At 38.5% G+C, this 19,334-nt stretch overlaps 1 protein-coding gene across 7 annotated transcripts in view; it reads right to left on the minus strand.

Annotated features, from left to right (window-relative positions):
* The window catches only part of ZNF536 (zinc finger protein 536), a 585,974-nt gene that overhangs the window by 330,628 nt on the left and 236,012 nt on the right, over positions 1 to 19,334 (minus strand). For all 7 annotated transcript variants that reach the window (XM_031954398.1, XM_031954395.1, XM_031954397.1 and 4 more), the window contains exon 4: positions 316 to 2,487. In XM_031954398.1, coding sequence (XP_031810258.1) covers positions 316 to 2,485 — 2,170 coding nt within the window. In that variant the 5' untranslated portion in view covers positions 2,486 to 2,487. The remainder of the gene's footprint in view (positions 1 to 315; positions 2,488 to 19,334) is intronic.

Here is a 19,334-nt window from a genome sequence, read left to right on the forward strand (position 1 = left end):
ACCATACAGGGAAAAGGTACCTCCAAATGCCTCAGATGAATAAGAGACAGTACTCTCCACTCCTATCTTAAATAGAAAAGGGAAAGATAAAAACCTATTTAAGGCATAAAAGAGAGTGAAATTAAGGGGCCAGATGACCCATATTCTTAAAAATCAACAATAACAAGACTATGGAAGAAATCATACTCATTTCCTACTTTGAAAGGCCTATTGATAAGACATCGATGAGTAAAGATGACTTGAGAAATGCTTCTAACTCTGAGGCTTTCCATTGGGTGATGTTCACACTCTCCCCCCAAACAGAAGCCAACCTACCTGAGGAAGATGGTGATGAAGGGTGTGGACTGTCTTCCTGAGCACTTCCAGTCTGGGAAAGGCCCCCACCGAGCCCACTCTCCTCGGTAACATTGGAAGATCCCGGTGTGGTGGACCGGCTCACTGACTGGGATTCCTGGTCACTTCCAGAACCCCGTCGCTCCTCCAGGCACCCTTGGAGGACCTCTTCTTCAGCTTTCCTGTCCCTCTTGTGGACTCGGGAGTGGACGACAACCTGGTGATAGGTTCGGAACACTCGGCCACAGTCTGGGCACTCAGTGGGCTTCTCCTTCATGTTTCCATGACTTTGCATGTTGTAATCAAGTCCCTGGTTGAGACCATGTGACAAAAAATCTCTACTGCCTTCTAAAGGGTCTAGTTTATTTGGCAGGTCTCTTTGATTGCCCATTTTAGTGCTGTGAACCAAATCAGCAGGCATTTTCTGCTTGGAGCCATCTGTTCCTACTAACACATACTCCCGCTTCTCCTTATCAAACAGAACTCCAGCATTTGCCAAAGTATCTTCATGGTTGCGCTGTATCTGCTGCTCTTTAGACAAGAAGCCATGTTCCATGGCCATCCCTCTTGCCATGAGCTGCCAGGCCTGATAGCTATTCACGGGGTCCATCTCGGCTGCTTTGGCAGCTGCCTGCAAACGTTCTATGCAGCTGGACTTTAGTGGAGGCACCAGGTTGAGGCAACCCAAGAGGGAATGTTTGTCCCCTTCGCCGAGGCTGTGGCCCATGCCCGAGATGGGGGACAGCAGCTTCCCCAGAACCTCCTTCTCCTTCATAGGCAGGTCCCCTTTGCTGTAGAGCTGATTAGGTTCACTCAGGCTGGATTTGTCTGGGGGCATGAAGCCGCTCTGCAAACAGGAGAGGTACCGAGAATACAGGTTGGCATGGGCCTCCTGGGACATACCTCCCATGGGAACAGGTACCTCAGGGTCACTGGGAGACTTGTTCTTGACGGAAAGCTTGTTGAGGTGGACCTTCATGTGATTTTTGAGGAACCAGGGCTCCTTGAAGCGCCTCCCACAGATCTGACAGCAGTGCTCAAAAGAATCCTTGTGTTTTCTCATGTGGCCCTTGAGAAACCAGGCCTGACTGAACACCTGGCCGCAGACTTCGCAGCGGAACTCATTGGCTGACTGCTCCCCGCTTCCGTTGGAGCCCTGGCCTTGGGCTGACTCCGCAGTGATGTGAGCCTTCTCTACGTGACTGATCAGCTCCTCCTCCTGGGAGGCTGCAAAGTCACACAGGGTACACTTGTAGGGTTTGTGAAGGATCCGGATGTGACGGTCCAATTCTTCGCGTTTCTTGAACTTCCCCTTGCAAAAGGTGCAGCGGAAGCCCGCCGTGGGGACCACCATGTCTTCTTGGACACTGGCTGGCTTGGGGGAGGGCACCGGGTTGGAGATGTCAGGGACGTTATGGTTCACGGGCAAAGACAAGTTGCAGTTGGCCAGAGGGGGCTGCTGGGAATGCGGCGGAGGCTTGACGTCGGGCCGCGGCTGCAGGAGGCTGCCCTTCATCTGTTTGTCCCTCAGGATGGCTCTTTCTTCGAGCTCATGAAGCAGGCGATTCTCCTCGCGGACCCTCCCACGGCCTTTGCCCAGGTTTCCAAGCTTGTGGGTCCTCAGGTGAATTTTCAGATTCCCCTTTTGGGCGGCCCGGTGGTCACAGTAGGGACACTTGAAGGGCTTCTCGCCAGTGTGTGTACGCATGTGCAGGGAAAGGATGCTATTGAATCGGAATCGCTTCCCGCACAGGGGGCAGGGGTATTTCCGATTCTTCCTTGCGTCGTCCTCAATATCACTCATCTGGGACATAATGCCGAGGTTCTGGCCATTCAGGAACTGCTGCAGGTCCACCCTTCCATTCAGACTGGTGTCCACATCTCGGTTGAGCTGATTGGCCAAGAGAGCCATCTGGCTGCCAATCGGCTGGCCTCCCATGGACACGTGGCTCTTCTCTTCGAGGGGTGCGGGGGCCTTCTCTTCAGAGTTCGGCCTGGTCTGGAGCTCCGGGAAAGCATGGCTGAGCTGAGATGTTATCTGGTGCAGCTTCTGGCTCATTGAATACTGACCATTAAGGATCGTGCTGTTAAGATGGGCCTCAGCCTCTGGGACAGCCGAAGAAACTCCAAGGCACAAACTAGCTTCCTCCATCCCTGCAGGGAGAAAAAGAAAAGACCATTTAGATGTGGGCCACGATGGTTAAGAATAATGAATCAAAAGTATCAGTTGGCAGACAATTTGCATTTTAGGCTTTACCTACACATAATAATGCTAAGGAATTATGGTCAAAAAACAATAATAAAAAAATGAATTATTAAATGCCAATTATGCAATATGATGTTGCTCATCCAATTTATTTTAGCAGCAGATCTTCTTCGTTGTATTTCCTATTTACAGACTGCAATTATTCATTCATATTTTAATTATTAATGTTTTACCACTTTCAATACCTAATAACAAATCAAGAGGCTACATTTCTTCCTCTCTTCTTTTCTTCCTTCCCTTGTTCCCCCTCCACATCCTTTTGCCAGCTCACTTTGTAGTGTCTGCACCTGTTTGCAGGAGTAAAAGTTCAAGGCAAGTCTATTGCATAGCCTTCTTTTCCTTTCCTTCTCTTTCCTTTCCTTTCCTTTTCTTTTCCCTTTTCTTTTCCTTCCCCTTTCTCTTTTCCCCCCTTCTTTTTATTTCTTTTCTTTTCTCTTTCCTTTTTTCTTTTCTTTCTTTTCCTTCATTCTCTTTCTTTCTCCTCTTTTTTTTTCCTTTTCTTTATTCTTTTCTTTTTCTTTCTTAAAAGCCCAAATTGAATTCCACTCATAACTTTTGGTTCCTTTTCTTCCTTTCTTTTCCTTCATTCTCTTTCCTTCTCTTCTCTTTTTTTTTTCTTTTCTCTATTCTTTTCTTTTTCTTTCTTCAAAGCCCAAATTGAATTCCACTCATAACTTTTAGTTCCTTCCTTTCTTTTCCTTCATTCTCTTTCCTTCTCTTCTTTTTTTATTTTTCTCTATTCTTTTCTTTTTCTTTCTTTAAAGCCCAAATTGAATTCCACTCATAACTTTTGGTTCCTTCCTTTCTTTTCCTTCATTCTCTTTCCTTCTCTTCTCTTTTTTTTTTCTTTTTCTCTATTCTTTTCTTTTTCTTTCTTCAAAGCTCAAATTGAATTCCACTCATAACTTTTGGTTCCATTCACTACATTGAATACATTCTCCCTTTTGAAATGAAAACAGGAGTTTTATGATTTGACCAAAAAAACTACCCAATGATGGCATGATATTTACTGGCATACAATAAAACAAGATAATGTTTTGGGGGAAAAATAAGTAAAGGACAAGCTTTAGAACAATAAAAGGGATTTTGCTTTAGTCAACAAAAAGTGCAGTAATATCTCATTAAGCTGATTAGTATGCTGCTTAGAAACAGTACTAGGTGCTGTAACACATGATTATAATCATAAAAATCCTTCAGTGTTTGCAAGTAAGCATTAACGAGGTATATTAAATTTTAAGGAGACTGCTACTAGCAGCTTTGCAAACCTCTGAGATTAAGATTTAACCCTTGTGTTCCAAAACATTGTTGTGGTGTCATTTTAAAACTCAGTCCATCAAAGGAAGTATAAATTATCTTGCATTGGAATCTTAATTGATTGCTGAGAATGCTCACATTTGAGTTGAGAAAAAAAAAAGTACTCATAAGATACAGCGGACTGTCTCTGTCCTTCCATTGGCAAGATATCCAAAGTAAGGGGTTTGATTTGGTTTAAAGAGCTCTTTTATAGAACTAGATAAAAACCAATTAAAATCCAGGGAAGGTGCCATAGGAAGTCTCACCAAGTTTAAGCATTTTTAATAACTTTCCCAATTTACAGTAATGAGTACAAATGGTACCTGCAGTATGTGTTTTGCAGAAAATTAGAACTCAAAGCTGTTTGTTAAACACAAAGGTTCAATGCTGGTCTGCATAATTGTCCTTAATAGTTCTCTCTGCCACCTCTAGTCTAGGTAAGAAAACCAAATCCATACAGCTCAGAAAGGGGGAAAAAATTCTCTTCTAAAAACAGAGCATGTGGGGAAGATGGATTTTAAAGCTAACAAAACCAGGTCTTATCTCTCAGTGCTGTTTCCTGATCTCTCTTTCACCTAAGTTTCCTTTTTTTTTTTTTTTTTTTTTTTTTTTTTGCTACCAGTCAGTGAATTACCAAATATGTTAAGGTCTTTTTCCTTCCCATGTTAAAATACATTGGCCAGCCAGGTGGCTCAGCATTTGCAGTCAGCTATAGCCATGTCTGATTTCTGGACCAAATGACTCCCTCTCTGGCCCGCAGGGGATGAAGCCAGACTCCAGAGGAAGTACACTTGACCCAGAGGGAGGCTCATACTCCATGCTTTGCCGGGACCCCCGCCAGGCAATCTAAGAATGACATGGATGGTCTCCAAGGGGAGTCCTGGCTTCTTTGGCAGGAAGGCGGAAGCTGTGATTTCTATCTTGGGGAGGGGGTGAAGAGGAGGGGGAGGCAATAGAGGAAAAAAATAGGTTGGTTTTGGAAGAGAGAAGAGGTGTGATCATAGATATAAAAATAAATGTGTATACATGATGATAAGAAGGAGCAAATATACACACATGCATATTGACATGCTGATGCTAAAGAAGCTGTTTGAGCCAGCATCTTTTGCGGGGCGGAATATAGTGATAAAAGTTTAAATTCTAAGCCACTTGCCAACAATATCAAAAATGAGTCATTTTACCCCCTCTTTTACAAAATAACATCTCCAGTGGAATTAGGGGTTAGAAGTAGGTGCATGCCTTGAAAAACAGAGGCTACTTAGGCAGGATTCATGCCTACATTTTAGGGGACACTTGTAGAGAAAATTCAGTATACTGTGCAATTACTGCACTCTCATCAGGAAATGGGAAAAGCTTTTCTCTTTCTATTTGAATAGAAGTCTTCAATCCAACTATTGGGTTCTCTTGGACAAAATAAGATGAGAATGATTCCTAAAGCCAACTCAGAATCCCACCTAATCACCTTTCTAAAATTTTGAAAAGAATCAAGACGATGCATTTATTCTGGGAACTTGTTTCAAAACAGTGCTCTGGTGGTCTAAACAAAGAACAGGAAGATGGGAAGATTGGTATTTTCAGGTTGATGTTAATGAAATAGCTCAAATTCAGCAAGAGGGAACAAAAACAATATATAATATAGGAGATTGCAAATCAAGTTAACTAGAGGGGAGAGGAATCAAGTTGAAAAAACTTCTTATTGTCTCTAAGACAAAATTTCAAATAGAATATAAATTTTACTTGAATGAAAATAATTATTTTTCTAAAATAAAAAATAAAACAAAATTTACTTTTCTAAAATGAAAAATCAGGTTGCTCTTTAAGGTTCTCCACAATCTGATCCTTACCCAGCTTTGTAACACTGTTTCATGAACCCCTCTTCACATATTTTACCATCCAGATAACATAATCTATTATCTATGCTCTTCCTCAACCTCCATCCCTAATCGTCACATGTTTAAATGAGCCATTCCATGCTTAGAATATATTAATTATTCCATTTTAAATTTTTAGTATTTTTAACTTTCTTCTAGTCTCAGTCCAAGTGCTACCTCCTCTGTGAAGTCTTCCCTAATTATACCAGTTATTAATGCTCTTTTGATTTGGAATTACAGGATATAAATTCCATGTTTTGTCTTTTTATTCATACACCTAGCACAAATTATAGAATGAAAAAGGGACTTTATAAATTGATATACTTTTTTTTAACCAGTGGACTTATTATATCTCCCATTGAACTATGTGCTTCTTGAGGAGAGTTGAGATTTCATTATGTTTTGAATTTTGCATCCCCAGCACTTTATATGAAGCCTGACATGTAATAGTTGTTTTTTTTTTAAAGTTTGTAGAATTGAATTAAATTTTCCCATTCATGTTGAACAGACACAATAGTTCATTCAGAAAATTGTAGATTATTCATATTCTTTTTTAGGTATAATAGTTTTTTAAGTCTCCAAAGTTATTTAGGATCATCTGATTTTGTTTTATTAATGGAAGAACACTGGGCTTGGAGTGAGAAAAGAATAAAAAAATAAGAATAATGCTCTTTGGAGATAGATGGGACCATTGTAGGGAAAAGATAAAACTACTCAATTCTTTTTTTCTTTCTTCATTACCAATGAGAATGATCTTTGCCCTGAAAATAATAGAGCAAAAATCACCAATAGGAAATTGATAAACAAAGTAATAAATAAGGAGATAAATAAGAGAGCATCTAACTTCCCTGTATCAAATCAAGTCATCTGTACTATATGAGTTGTACCTCTTGTACTGAAAGAACAGGCAGATGTGGTGATGATGATATTAGAAAGATCATGGAAAGAGGGGAAAAGTCCTACAGGATTGGAGAAGAGCAAATATTGCCCCAATTTTTGAAAAAGGAACAAATTTCAGTTTGCAAACTATAGACTAGTAAGCTTATCATAGGTTCCTGGGGAAAATCCTAGCAAATATTAGCAAGACAACAATTAGTGAAAATTTAGAAAAGGAAAAAATGACTACAAAGCTACTTTACTTTATCAAGAATAGGTCTTAGCACATTAAACTTCCTTCTGTCCTCCTTCCTTCCTTCTTTTCTTCCTTCCTTCCATCCTTCCTTTCTCTTGTTTTCCTTTTAAATAGGATTGCTAAACCTGTAAATCAGGAGGTCATTAATATAGATTATCTAGAATTTTACCAAAACATTTAATAAAATACCTCATAATATTTGTATGGAAAAGATAGAAATATAGACTATATAATAACATAGTTAGATTGATTAAGAATTGATCAAAGGGCAATACTCAAAGAGTAGTCCTTAATGGTTCAGTGTGGTCTTTAGCTGAGTGTGGTCTTTAGGGATCTGTGTTTAGCCATATTCTATTTAACATTTTTATCAATAACTTGAATCCTGATGTAGGTGTCTTCTGATCTGAAGATGACACAAAGTTGGGAGAGATATGGAACATGATGGATGAAGAATCAGGATTTTTAAAAGATCTTTATGGAATAGAACCATTAGACTGAAGATAAAATTTAAAGAGGATACATGTATGTCTCATGTGAATTCAAAAAATCAATTATACAAGGATATGATTAGACAGTTATCTAAAAAGATTCAGGGATTATAGTAGAATGTTTCATGCCCAATAATATAAGGTAATAATGTGATGGAGCAGTCAAAAAATAAAACAAAACTTCATACCTTCTTATGGTTCCTGGCTCATAATTGGCACTTAATAAATGACTTGTTAGCTTGAATAACTAAGAAAGGGACCACTTCTAAGAATAAGGAAGTGACAGTTTTCCTGTACTCTGCTCCTGTTCAGATCAGAGCTAGAACATAATGCCTAGTTTACAAAACGATAGTTTACAAAAGGTCGTCAGGATGGTGAAAGGTATTGAATCGCTAGGACAGGAGGATTAGTGGAGGAAATTAAGGATGTTTGCCCTAAAATAGAGAAGATTTTGTGGGGCCATAATAACTGTCTTAAAATAACTGTGTTAAAAGCCTATCCTGTAGAAACAGACCTCAAAGGATAAAACAAGAAAGAATGGAAAGATGACACAGAGTCAAATTTGACTTGATGTCAGAAAAAAAACTTCCTAACAATTAGAGATATAAAAAATTGGAATGAGCTATTTCCTTTTATTAAGCATCTTCAAGCAAAGGCTGATTGACTACTTGATGAATATAATGGAGATACTTTTAATGTTTGGATTATACCAATTGATATAATCCTTTCTGATTCTAAGATTCTGTGATTCTGCCATGGATTCAAATTCTGCCTCAGATACCACCTCTATGATCTTGGACAAGCTATTTTATAGTTAGGGCCTTATCAATAAGAACAAAGGGATGGAACACAGAGTTACCTTCCAGCACTAAATCTTTGATAATCCAATGGTTCAAATAAGATGGCAGATCATCTGAATGCTGAACATCTCATTTGGAACAAGCAATTCATTGCTTCATTCATTCAACAAATACTTATAAATTGCCTACTATGTGATCTTCAAAATGTCACAACCTTCCTGAGTCTCATTTTCTTACTTGTTAAATGGGGTTGGTGCAGGGGAGTCCTTTCACCTAGCTTTAAATCAATACTATGATGAATTCATTTACCACTACTGTTATTTACAACCCTGATGGCTTTTTGTAAGTCCCCTCTCTGAGTTTTAGTTTCTTCTGAAAAAGGGGATTTTTGACTAAATGATTTTTAGATCTCTTCCAAATATAAAACCTATGATTCTAGAGAGAAATGTTCATAGCAACTATCAAATCACATTCTTCAAGTCCACCACAATACATAATACATTTATTTCTCTTACTGAAACATGGAAACTCTGTAATGAGAGCTGTACAACACCAGCTATTGAGCAGGACTAGTTGTGTCTCTCAACACCATCATTTATTGCCAAAATGCTAGGATATCCTCAAACATTCATCAGAATCAGGGTGATATTAACAGAGTTCAATTTTCAGACTAAATTCTCAGGAACATACAAAAGGGATCTGTCCTGCAAACTCCCAATTTATGTATACTTCCCAAGTACCACCAAATGGGATGGAATCTAAATAAAGAACTGAAAACAAAAAACAAAAATAAAGTAAGAACATTTTTCTACTTGATGTGACCAATTTCATATTTCCAAGAAGATTTTCTTAGCTTATAAAACCCACCATTGGATATACAGATTATCAAAATACATTCTGTCTCATCTTTCACATCATTTAAGGTACAGTGAGCCATTCAGCTGCCTTTGATGGTGCTAATAGTTATTTTGATTTTGCATTTCTGCCTCTGAGACTATTTCCTGTGATATCAATAACAAAAGTTTTCACTTAACTATTCCAATAGAGCACTTAATTGTATCTTTCAACTTTGAAATGAAATTTAAAACTATTAGGACCCCAGATATGCCAGATGCTGCAAGCCTAAACAAATTTAGCACAAAAACATGGTTTCATTTTGCTAGATTGAGAAAAAATGTATGTGTATATATATGCATATATATACATATGCTATATATATATGCATGCAAACACACATATATATATATGTATATATATATATATATATATATATATTAATAGGTCAAAATAATACAGATCTTGCCAGTAAATCACATAAAAGAATTTTATCCTTATAGCATGGTTGGGAAACAAAATGAATTTCAAAATAACCATTTCAACTGATTTTTTTTTTCGATCAAAGGTTGTTCTCTGGCAGAGCTCAGCTAAATGAATATTCCTTTTTATCAAGGTGAGTGAGAAAGTACTGCTTCTGAGAAATTGTTGAGCTCTTGCTGCCCACCTTTGCTATGAAGAAAGGGGAGAGGCTGAGCTTAATAAACAAGGTGATGCCGTAAATGTCACTGAGGATTTTAAATGAAATAATCTTTTGCCATTTATTCCTGTCAGAAGACACCTTCCTGAAAGTCAGTGAATCTCTTGGTACTTCCCACCTCTCTACCCTACCTTGTGCTGTGAGTCAATCACAGCATCCAATCATCAGCTAGGGCTTCATCCAGAATACAATGCATTTTATTAAATATATTCATATATATACATATATCTATATATATGTACATATATACATATGTGTACATGTATTCATATATATATACATATATATTCTCTATTGTTGCAGCTGAAACTGTTTAAGGTTGTTATAAGCACAATACACTCCTGTTCTGAAATACACAACACCAGACTACTGAACCTTTTCAGGGTCATTAAACAGCTGTAAACATTATTACAAAAATAAACCAGAGATTTCATGCTTACATTTTAGCCCAGAGCTTGGTGTGCTGAGCAAGTACATTTTTTTCATCTCTTACAATCAACGTTGGTGACATTTGGACATCCAAACAAATTACATCACAAATATTACTGAGGTGGGGAGGGTACTGAGTGGTATATTTGCCAGATGATTAATAGATAAACAGTGGGGCAGTATGGTTGACCTATTCTTCTTTGACTGATTTGTAGACAATGCTATCAGACAGAACTAGAAATAGTTAAATCTTGGCTGAATTCATTAATGCAAATATGGTATTAAAGCCCAGCTGGGTAGTATGTTGATTCTGCAACTAGGAGAGCCAAGTTGGAGAATGGAATCTAACATCCTCACTCTAAAGAATCACAGAATCACATAATTTAGAATTGGAAGAGACCTTGGAGACCAGTTCATATGTGAAAGAAATACCTATTGTTTCATAAAGAAATGGTCACCTAGCTTCTGCTCAAAGACCTCCAAAGAGAGAGAATCCATCAGCTGCCAGTGTAACTTTGAGCAAATCATTGAACTTCTCTAGACCTCAGTTCCTTAAGCTATAAAATGGGGGAATTGAGATAGATGGTCACTTCCATCATTAAATCAACACTCTTATAATCAATGAAATATTTTGGCAGCCCATACTCCTTTTGGACAACTCCAAAGGGAAAATTGATGACCTATGACAAAATATTGTCACTATCATTAAAAGCATGTGAGATTTAAGCTCCTTGAGGACAGGAACTATTTCCCTTTTGTATTTGTATCATCAGTATCCAGCATAGTATCTGGAATATAAAAAGTACTTAATGCTTGTTAATTAATGCATAACCATCTTTGTGCTAAGTCCTAAATGAATTCACCAGTGCTAAGCAAATTCACCAGACACAGTCCCAGACTTTTATCTGAGCAGAGGTTCCTAGGAATAGTAAGAAATAGGAGAGAAAAAAACAAACTGGATGGAGATGGGGAAAGGGGAGTTGGGGAATGTAGTAGAAAGGGTCCTTTCCACTGAAGATTTGCAGTTGATTAAAGAATAAGGGCTACCTTTTTGACATTGTTTCCTAGGGAGGTGAGGGGACAGAACTAAAAATATTTAATGGCAATAGGGCATCATGGCAAAAGAAAAAAGAGGTCCATCCACAAACTATGCTAATGTCCTTTGTGAAGGAAAAAGGAGTCAAACTGCAGATCTTTCACAACCAAGGCTTGGAAAAATCCAACCAGGCAATTAAATCTAGGAATCCATCCAGTCACAGAGAACCTTGACATTAGAAAAAGAACAGTATGAATATTACACTGACTTCAGGCTACTTGTGTCCCCTGCTACCAGATTCATCAACATAACTCATTGTTCATTGTGGAGTTAGGCAGGGACAATGCTACAGGTGGCAGTCTCGTGGGATCTGTCGCCATGCTTTCCACCTACAAGGCCACAATAATTTGGGGCATTTTATTCTATCTTGTGTTTGATGCTGTCAACAAGAATCCAGTCCTTGGGTTGCAGAATCAGCCCAGGACACGAGAAGCTTAATAAAACAGGAGTATTTAGCACTGGGTGCCTGAGAATGAGAGACCAGTTTGTGATTTATCCTTTGAAATGAAGCCCTATGCAAGGCCTCCTTAACCTCTGAGTGCTATGTCTAGGGACATAGCACATTCTAGTGGCAAAGAGAAATTGTCAGTTTAGGCCTCTTGGACACCTGCCACTAATTAAATGGAGACCAACCATGGCTCTTTCATACACTCACCATTAGCACCTTATTATATTTTTATTCTATAAATAACCAAAGTATTTAAAACTTTATTATATACTCTCTCCCTCCAGATATTGTGTGTGTGTGTGTGATTCTCCTTGAGATGATGAATGCCTTGAGGGTATGGACTTATTTAGTGCTATATCACAGAAGATTTAAAGCTGGAAGGGACCCTCTGGGTCTTTTAGTCCAAGCCCCCTCATTTTACAGATGCAGAAAATGAGGACCAGAAAAGACTGACTGGACCAAAGGGATACAGACAGGAGAAGAGCCATTCCCAGTGGAGCTGAAAGCCATTACAAATCAGGTCATGGGTGGAGGATCACAGATTTTGATTTTGGAAGGGCCATAAGATCCAACCTCCTCATTTTATAGACTAGGAGAGCAGGGCTTGGAGAATTAGTAACTTACCCACATTCAAATAAGTATCATACTTGACATGTGACCCCAGATTTATCTGACTGGGTATTTAGTACCAGCTACTGTAACTATGTTGTTTGTCAAGAGCCTAAGACTGCTAAAGGTAATGGGGACACTTCGGCATAGAGAGACTGGGAACAACACAGAGCCTTTGACATTGAAAAATGTGTTTGAGAGAGAGCTTTAAGGATGATTTGAATTTTTCTGGGAACACCACTTATTTAATGACTCAGATGACTGAATCTAGAGGATCTGGGTTCAATTAGTGCCTCTGAAGATTGTGACCTTAGGTATGTCATTTAACCCTACCTGGCCTCAGTTTCCCCATGTGTAAAATTAGGAAGCTGACAAAGTGACCTGGAGGTTCTTCCAGTTTCATCTATGATTAGTTTGTAGATCTATGATTGGAATTTGTCACCAGTTCCACTTTCCTTCCCTCCCTTCTTCCTCCCAGGCTCCCCAGATAAAAGGTCTTTTCCCTTTTCTTGGCCTTCCACAAGGCAGGGGAGCTGAAAACCCTACCTAACTGTCATCACAGGACAGTGAAAGGGAAGGATACATTCACTGGTTCTCACTGCATACTATGGTGGGAAATCTTCCCACATCTGCTCTTCTGATCACTGGGCTTGTCCCCCAGGGCCAGAACTCTTTCTTACTTCTTATTCCTCCCCATATTCTTTTCCCTAGCCACCTCAGTCCTACTCCTCCATGATGAATGGCTACCCCTCCCATCTTGCTGTGCCCCTTGGAATGACTGGCCTATTATTAAAAACAAAGAAAAAAAGAAAAAAAGACAGAAACACCTTCCTTTGATCCTGCCTCCAACAGGATGACGGATAGAGTGCTGAACCTGGAGTCTGGAAGATCCATGTACTAATGTTGTCTCAAACACTCTATAGATATATGAATTTGAACAAGTCACTTCTCCTTTCTCCACCTCAGTTGCTTCATCTGTAAAATGGGAACGATCATCACATCTCTCTCACAGAGTTGTGTCAAATGAAATGATATATGTAAAGCATTTTTGTGAATCTTAAAGCCCCCTTGTAAGTACCTTTCCTTTTCTCCCTTTTTTTACACCTTTTATGCATTTTTTCTCCTTTGAGAATATAAACTACTTGAGGACAGAAATTATCTTTTCTTTGTATTTGTATCTCAGTGCTTTACACAGTACCTGGTACACAGGAAGCATTTAATAAATGTTTATTGATTTGACTTGACTGGAAATTATTTTTATCATCATTTCAAAAGCAATATTCTATATCTTCTCCTCGTTCCAAGTTCCCTATATCATCCTCTTTCTCTTAAGAGAAGGCCTTTCTATGACTCTATTGAAAAAATAGAGGTCCCTCATGACGTTCCTTTTCATCTCCATTCCAAATTCATAACACCATCTATGTCACCCTCTCACCTAATTTCTTCTTTGTAACCTTTAAAGAGAGATAGCCTTCTCTTTAACAAGGACAGCCTGTGTCTTTCAAGTCAATATGTCTTTCTTTTAATATTTTCTGGAAACTTGTTCCTAAATCATTTCCTTTCTTTCGTCTTCAATCACTTCTTATTCTCTGGCTCCTTCCTTGCTATCTAGAATTATGTCTATATATCTTTTATTCTAAATTGTTTTTTAATTTAAAAAAATTTAGAAATTAATCCTTCATGTAACCCTAGAGCTCATTCTTGCTATTACAATTGATTCCTTCCTTTTACAGCCTAACTCCTGGAAAGGATTTATACTTGTCATCATTTTCTCACCTAGATACCCAGTTTTTTTAATCCCTTGTAATCTGGCTTTTGACCCCATCCCAAATAATAGAAAAGAAAAAAGAGGTTTCTTCTCTCTCTGTCTCTCTCCTAATTTCTTCTTTGTAACCGCTCTCTTTCTACTATGAAATACCAAAAGTCTCTTAAAGGCAATGGCCTTTCTCAGTCTTCATCCCACTTTACCTATCTGAAACTTTTGACACTGTTGCTCATCCTCTCTTCCCAAATAGTCTTTTTTCTTAGTTTCCATGATACTGTCCTTCTTTTGGGTTTGCCTCTGTTTTGTCTATTTATCCTTCCTGTTTAATGGCTCATCATACATCTCTTAACAATCAGTGTGGGTATTCTCAAAGGCTAGGTTCTAGGCCATCTTTGGTCTCATCAGTTATGATAGGTTCAACTATTATCTCCATGCAGTTGACTCTGTAGTCTACATTCTGACTTCTAATCTCTTTTCTCAACTTTGCATGAAAGTTGTGGATATATTGTAGATGTATTGTAGATGTAATACATCTACAACAATACAATGCAATATACCTATGCTTAAATGTTCTGTGTATATCTCAAACTCAATGGACTAAAAATGTGACTCCTTACATTTCTTTCTGAGTCCATTTCTCTTCTAAATGTCCTTATTTCCATATATAGTACAACCATCCTTCTTGATTCTTTCTAGATACAACCATCCTTTACAATTTCAATTTTCCTTGACTATTCCTTCTCCCTCAATCCCAATAGACAACCAGTTGTCAAGTCTACCTATTTAACCAAAGAGAATTGTTTTCTCATCCATAACCTTCTGTTCACTCATATGGCCACTATCCTAGTTTAATCTGTCATCACATTTCATCCTGATCATTGCATAAACTCCAAATTGGTTTCCCTGATTTCATTCTCCCTTTTCTTTATTCTACATATTCTCAAAAGTCTAGAGACCCCCTAGAAGTCATCAAAAGTATTCCAGGAGAATTTTCTGAAAATGTACCGAAAATTTTAATTTCTAATATAGCAAATATTGATAGACATGCAGAAATGTACTGAAGCTCACTCAGACCACAAAAGGCTGATTGTTAAATTTTTAGTGTGAACATTTATCTCAGAAATCATCAAAAACTACTCAGGGTTTGATTTTTTGTTTTGTTGATTATCTAAATTTGAAGGAGTGATAATAATACAGATCAAATTTTAAAATGTATGATGAATACTTTCCTGATAAAGGATATCTAGTTGTTAAACATTTACCAGCTTATCTCTGGATATTAAACATGTAAACAAAAATTCTTGGGTGGGGGGGCTCCTCCCTAATTTTTAAAAGTGTAAAGGCATCTGAAACTAAAAAAAAATTAAATTCACTGCTCTCTACAACTTAAGCCACAGGCTAAGTAAAAAGGGCTGCTGAACTGAATTACTTAAAACCAAATCTCACTAAAGGCACATAGTAGGTATCTAATGTTTTAAACTGATTATTTGATTGGTTCCTTTTAACATGAAACTTCTGAGACATCTGCCTCTTGTTCCAATCCTGGGAATCCAATGGTCTCCTAACATGCTTTTAGCCATCCATATTTTAGCCATAAGTATGCCAAGAGGATGGGACAGAATGCTGGGATTTTAGGGATCTCCCTCTCATGCCCCAGAGATCTCCTGTAACCTCTCTGCTCTACTCAAAGTCACAGCCCATGGCATATGTAGGTTTTGCATCATTTGCAAAATTCAATAAAGAGCCAATTTCAAAAGCCAGCCATGTAATCAGTCGTGGGTATTGAGATTTGGTGAACAGCTGAACACAATGTCTTTTCGGCCATAGACCATGTGTGTATGTGGGTCACAGAAGATTAAGTAAACCGGGGAAGCAAATGGTTGGGCTGAAAGTTGAGCATCTGAGAAATACAGCTCCTATTTTAAGCCTCCCCATGCAAAAAGGAGAAGAATCATGTTAACTTTAGGAAGCCATCCCCCCCCCCCACCAACTTCCTATCTAAGTACCTATTACAGGGAAGATCTAGACATTGCAACCTGGTATAAAGGATGCTCTTTACAACAGAAATATCATTGAATAGAAAACCATTTTTAAAAAGAAATATCACCAACCTTTTTTTCTCCCAGCAATTCAGGTGATAAAAAAGTGTTTCCATTCCCTCCAGCCTGAACAATCTTTTGCAGGAAATATCTCCTAATTCAGTGTAATTGATTTATCTATGCTGTGTCCATCCCATCTGGGAAAGCAGCAAAAGTAAGCTTTTAATGAATGACCCACCTTTAATATTATATTGCAAAACTGAAAAAGATACTAGCAGTTATCATGAAGCATATTGATTATTTTCCTCTGGCTGGCTCCTTCTCTCTATCTTTTTTTAAAACAAATTTTGTTGTGGCAGAAAGTTGGATATTTAATCTCCTATTAACATGGCTAAGTTCCCTGCTACAGTGCAGTATTGCAAGAGGAGCTATAGACTTAGGATGCCACCTTGAAGCCTTGGAAACCCAAGGAGTCTCCCCCTCCTCTCTTACAAATGCCATAATGATTGAACCTGAAAGCCTTCATTACTTGCCATAGGGATAAAGTGGGAGGGAAGGGCTGAGTGGGGGACCTTACAACCCATTTCACCTCTGATTAAAACAATTTAAATCTGAATGCCAGTGGACTATAGGATCATGCTTATTTCCATTTCACATGGGCCTCAAATGTGACTTGGTGCAAGACTAAATATAATGTAAAATGCACATATGCAACAGGGATCAAAGTCAGACTGATTTTGAAATATTCATAGAAGATGGCCCAGTGAGATTCTGTTCAGAGGGGCACCTGTCAGAGACATAAGCTTGGATACAAATCATCAAATAAGTGCACAAAATCATTACCCCCAAAAAATAAAAATCCAGGCATACAATCAGATATTCAGTTGTCGGAAGCTATTGGATGGCAGCCAATCGAAAGCGCTCAGCAGGCTCTAGCTTTCGTCTTTTTTGGTCCTTGGGGCCCCGGTTCAGTTCCTCTTGTTACTACACAGGTCAACTGTCTGTGCCTGGCATTGACTTCCCTGGCACAGACTTCTGGGAGAAGAGCAAAAACTGGTCCATAAGTTCCCTTTGACCTAAACTGCAGAAACATCTGCTGGTTGAGTCATGAGCTGCTTGTTGGCCAAGTTTAACAGTAAGGGAGCCTGCTGTGGATCAGCTCTCTCAGCAGTAGGTGTCACTGCAATAAATAGATGGATTTCAGGGGACGGAGACAAATTTCCAATGAAAGTGCAGGAAGGAAGAGGGAAAAAAGAGCCTAATTTTCCAGTAAACTGGTTGCTTAAAGAGAGAAGAACCTTCTTTTGCCACTTCTATAATATATAGAGCATGTTGCCTGGGGGAAAAGAGCCGTTTTCTCATGTGGAATGTCACCTAAGAGTAAAAACCAAGTGATGCCTTGAGTGCAGAAAATTATATGGATGGAAAGCACACTTCCTTATTATCCAGGAACCAAAGCATATGCACCTAAGACCACAGGTCTCAGCTCTTGAAAAAGAACAATACAAGCTATGTTCTGTAACAGCCCAACACAAAATAGTGAAGTCAAGGATTTTTTTACTGGACCTGCCTGCCTGAGGATACTGACCTTCTCTCTCCCCAATCACATTTTACAGCACTAATTCTGAGTCCCATTTCCATTCCTATTTTCTGTGAACTAGTCAACTAATCAGGCTCCTAATTGGGTTAGTATGTTACCCCGCTAGAGTAAGCAGCCCACCTCTTCCTGCTTTTCTACCTCTTGCTCAGGATCACAACCCTCATCAACATGACAGAGGTGAGCATGAGCACACTTCAGTGCCCTGTACTCTAGTCCTCCCTGTGACATTATTAACTCACTGTGGGACTTAGGACAAGATATTACCTTCTCTGGGGTTTGGTTTCATTCTCTGTAAAATGAAGGAGGGGGTTGGATTAGATCTGATCAATCAACTAACAAGCATTAATTAAGCGCTGACTACTTGTCAGTCCCTATAATAGGTAAGTGCTAGGGATATAAAGATAGAACTGAAATAGTCCCGGCTTTCAAAATTCAGATTCTATGGGTAGAAATACTACATGATATGGAAATAAGACATATCTGTAAGCACATATGTAACATATATAAATCAGAAGTTATACTATATAATATGGAGATAATACATATATGTAGGCATATATTTCATAGATATAAATCTATGGAGATACAATAAAATATGGAGATATACATATATGTAGGCACATATGTAATAGATACAAATCAACACTAAATGATTAGGGATATCAAGGTAGACCTTGAGCTAAGATCTGAAGAAGCTAAGGTTTCTAGGAGATGAAGATCAGGAGAGCATGTATTCCAGGCATTGGCGACAACCTGTGAAAAACATGGCAAGAGCAAATGGAATTCCTTGTATAAGAAAGGCCTTCTAAAAAGGTCTATTTTGACTGGACCATGGGGAGAATGATGGGGTAATAATGAATAATAAGGCTAGGAAAATAGTTCGAGAACAGGTTGTGAAGTAATAGGTGCCACTTAGAATTTATTCTTAAACAGAGAAGTAATAGGGAGTCACTGCAGTTTAGTAAGAAAATGACCCTTTAAGGGTCTTTCTTTCCTGCTCTGGGACTAGGTGTTTCTGTTTCTATTTCCAGTTAGTCTTCCTGCTGAGTAAGAAACTCACTAACAGAGTTCCCTTTCCAAGAGATCACCAATCACCTAAAAAATGCCCACGCTAAACATCATTGATGCCATACACCAGGGGAAACCTTAAAAAATGAAGCAATTAATGTGATTCTCCTTTGCGTGGGAGGAAATGCTATTAGTGATTTGATCCATATCCATACCCCGGCATGATCTGGCCCCTGCAAGGTCTGTATTTTATAGTTAAGGACTAGGTGCCAACTTCCCAACCCTGTCACCTTGTAACACAAGCAAACATCCTGAATCCTGGGTCTTGATGAAGTCCTTGTTTTCTTTTAAACTTGAATAACACAGCTTGTAGGGAAGATAGAAACTGTGCAAATGGCATTTAAAAGTCAATTTATGAAAGTTTAAGACAACAACATTACTTAATAGCAAATAGTATACTCTTGTTTCAGGTTCAGTGACAAACAAGGGATAATCACATTTGGAAAAAAAATATAATTATGCCCAATAACTAGCAGACCTGAAGGCCAATTCAGTTATGAGCAGAAAACCCAGCATTTTGTTTTGAATAGAATACTGCTATGTTTCTATTCTACCTTCAGCCA

This window comes from Sarcophilus harrisii, chromosome 2, assembly GCF_902635505.1.
Source record: "Sarcophilus harrisii chromosome 2, mSarHar1.11, whole genome shotgun sequence".
Taxonomy (NCBI): Eukaryota; Metazoa; Chordata; class Mammalia; order Dasyuromorphia; family Dasyuridae; genus Sarcophilus; species Sarcophilus harrisii.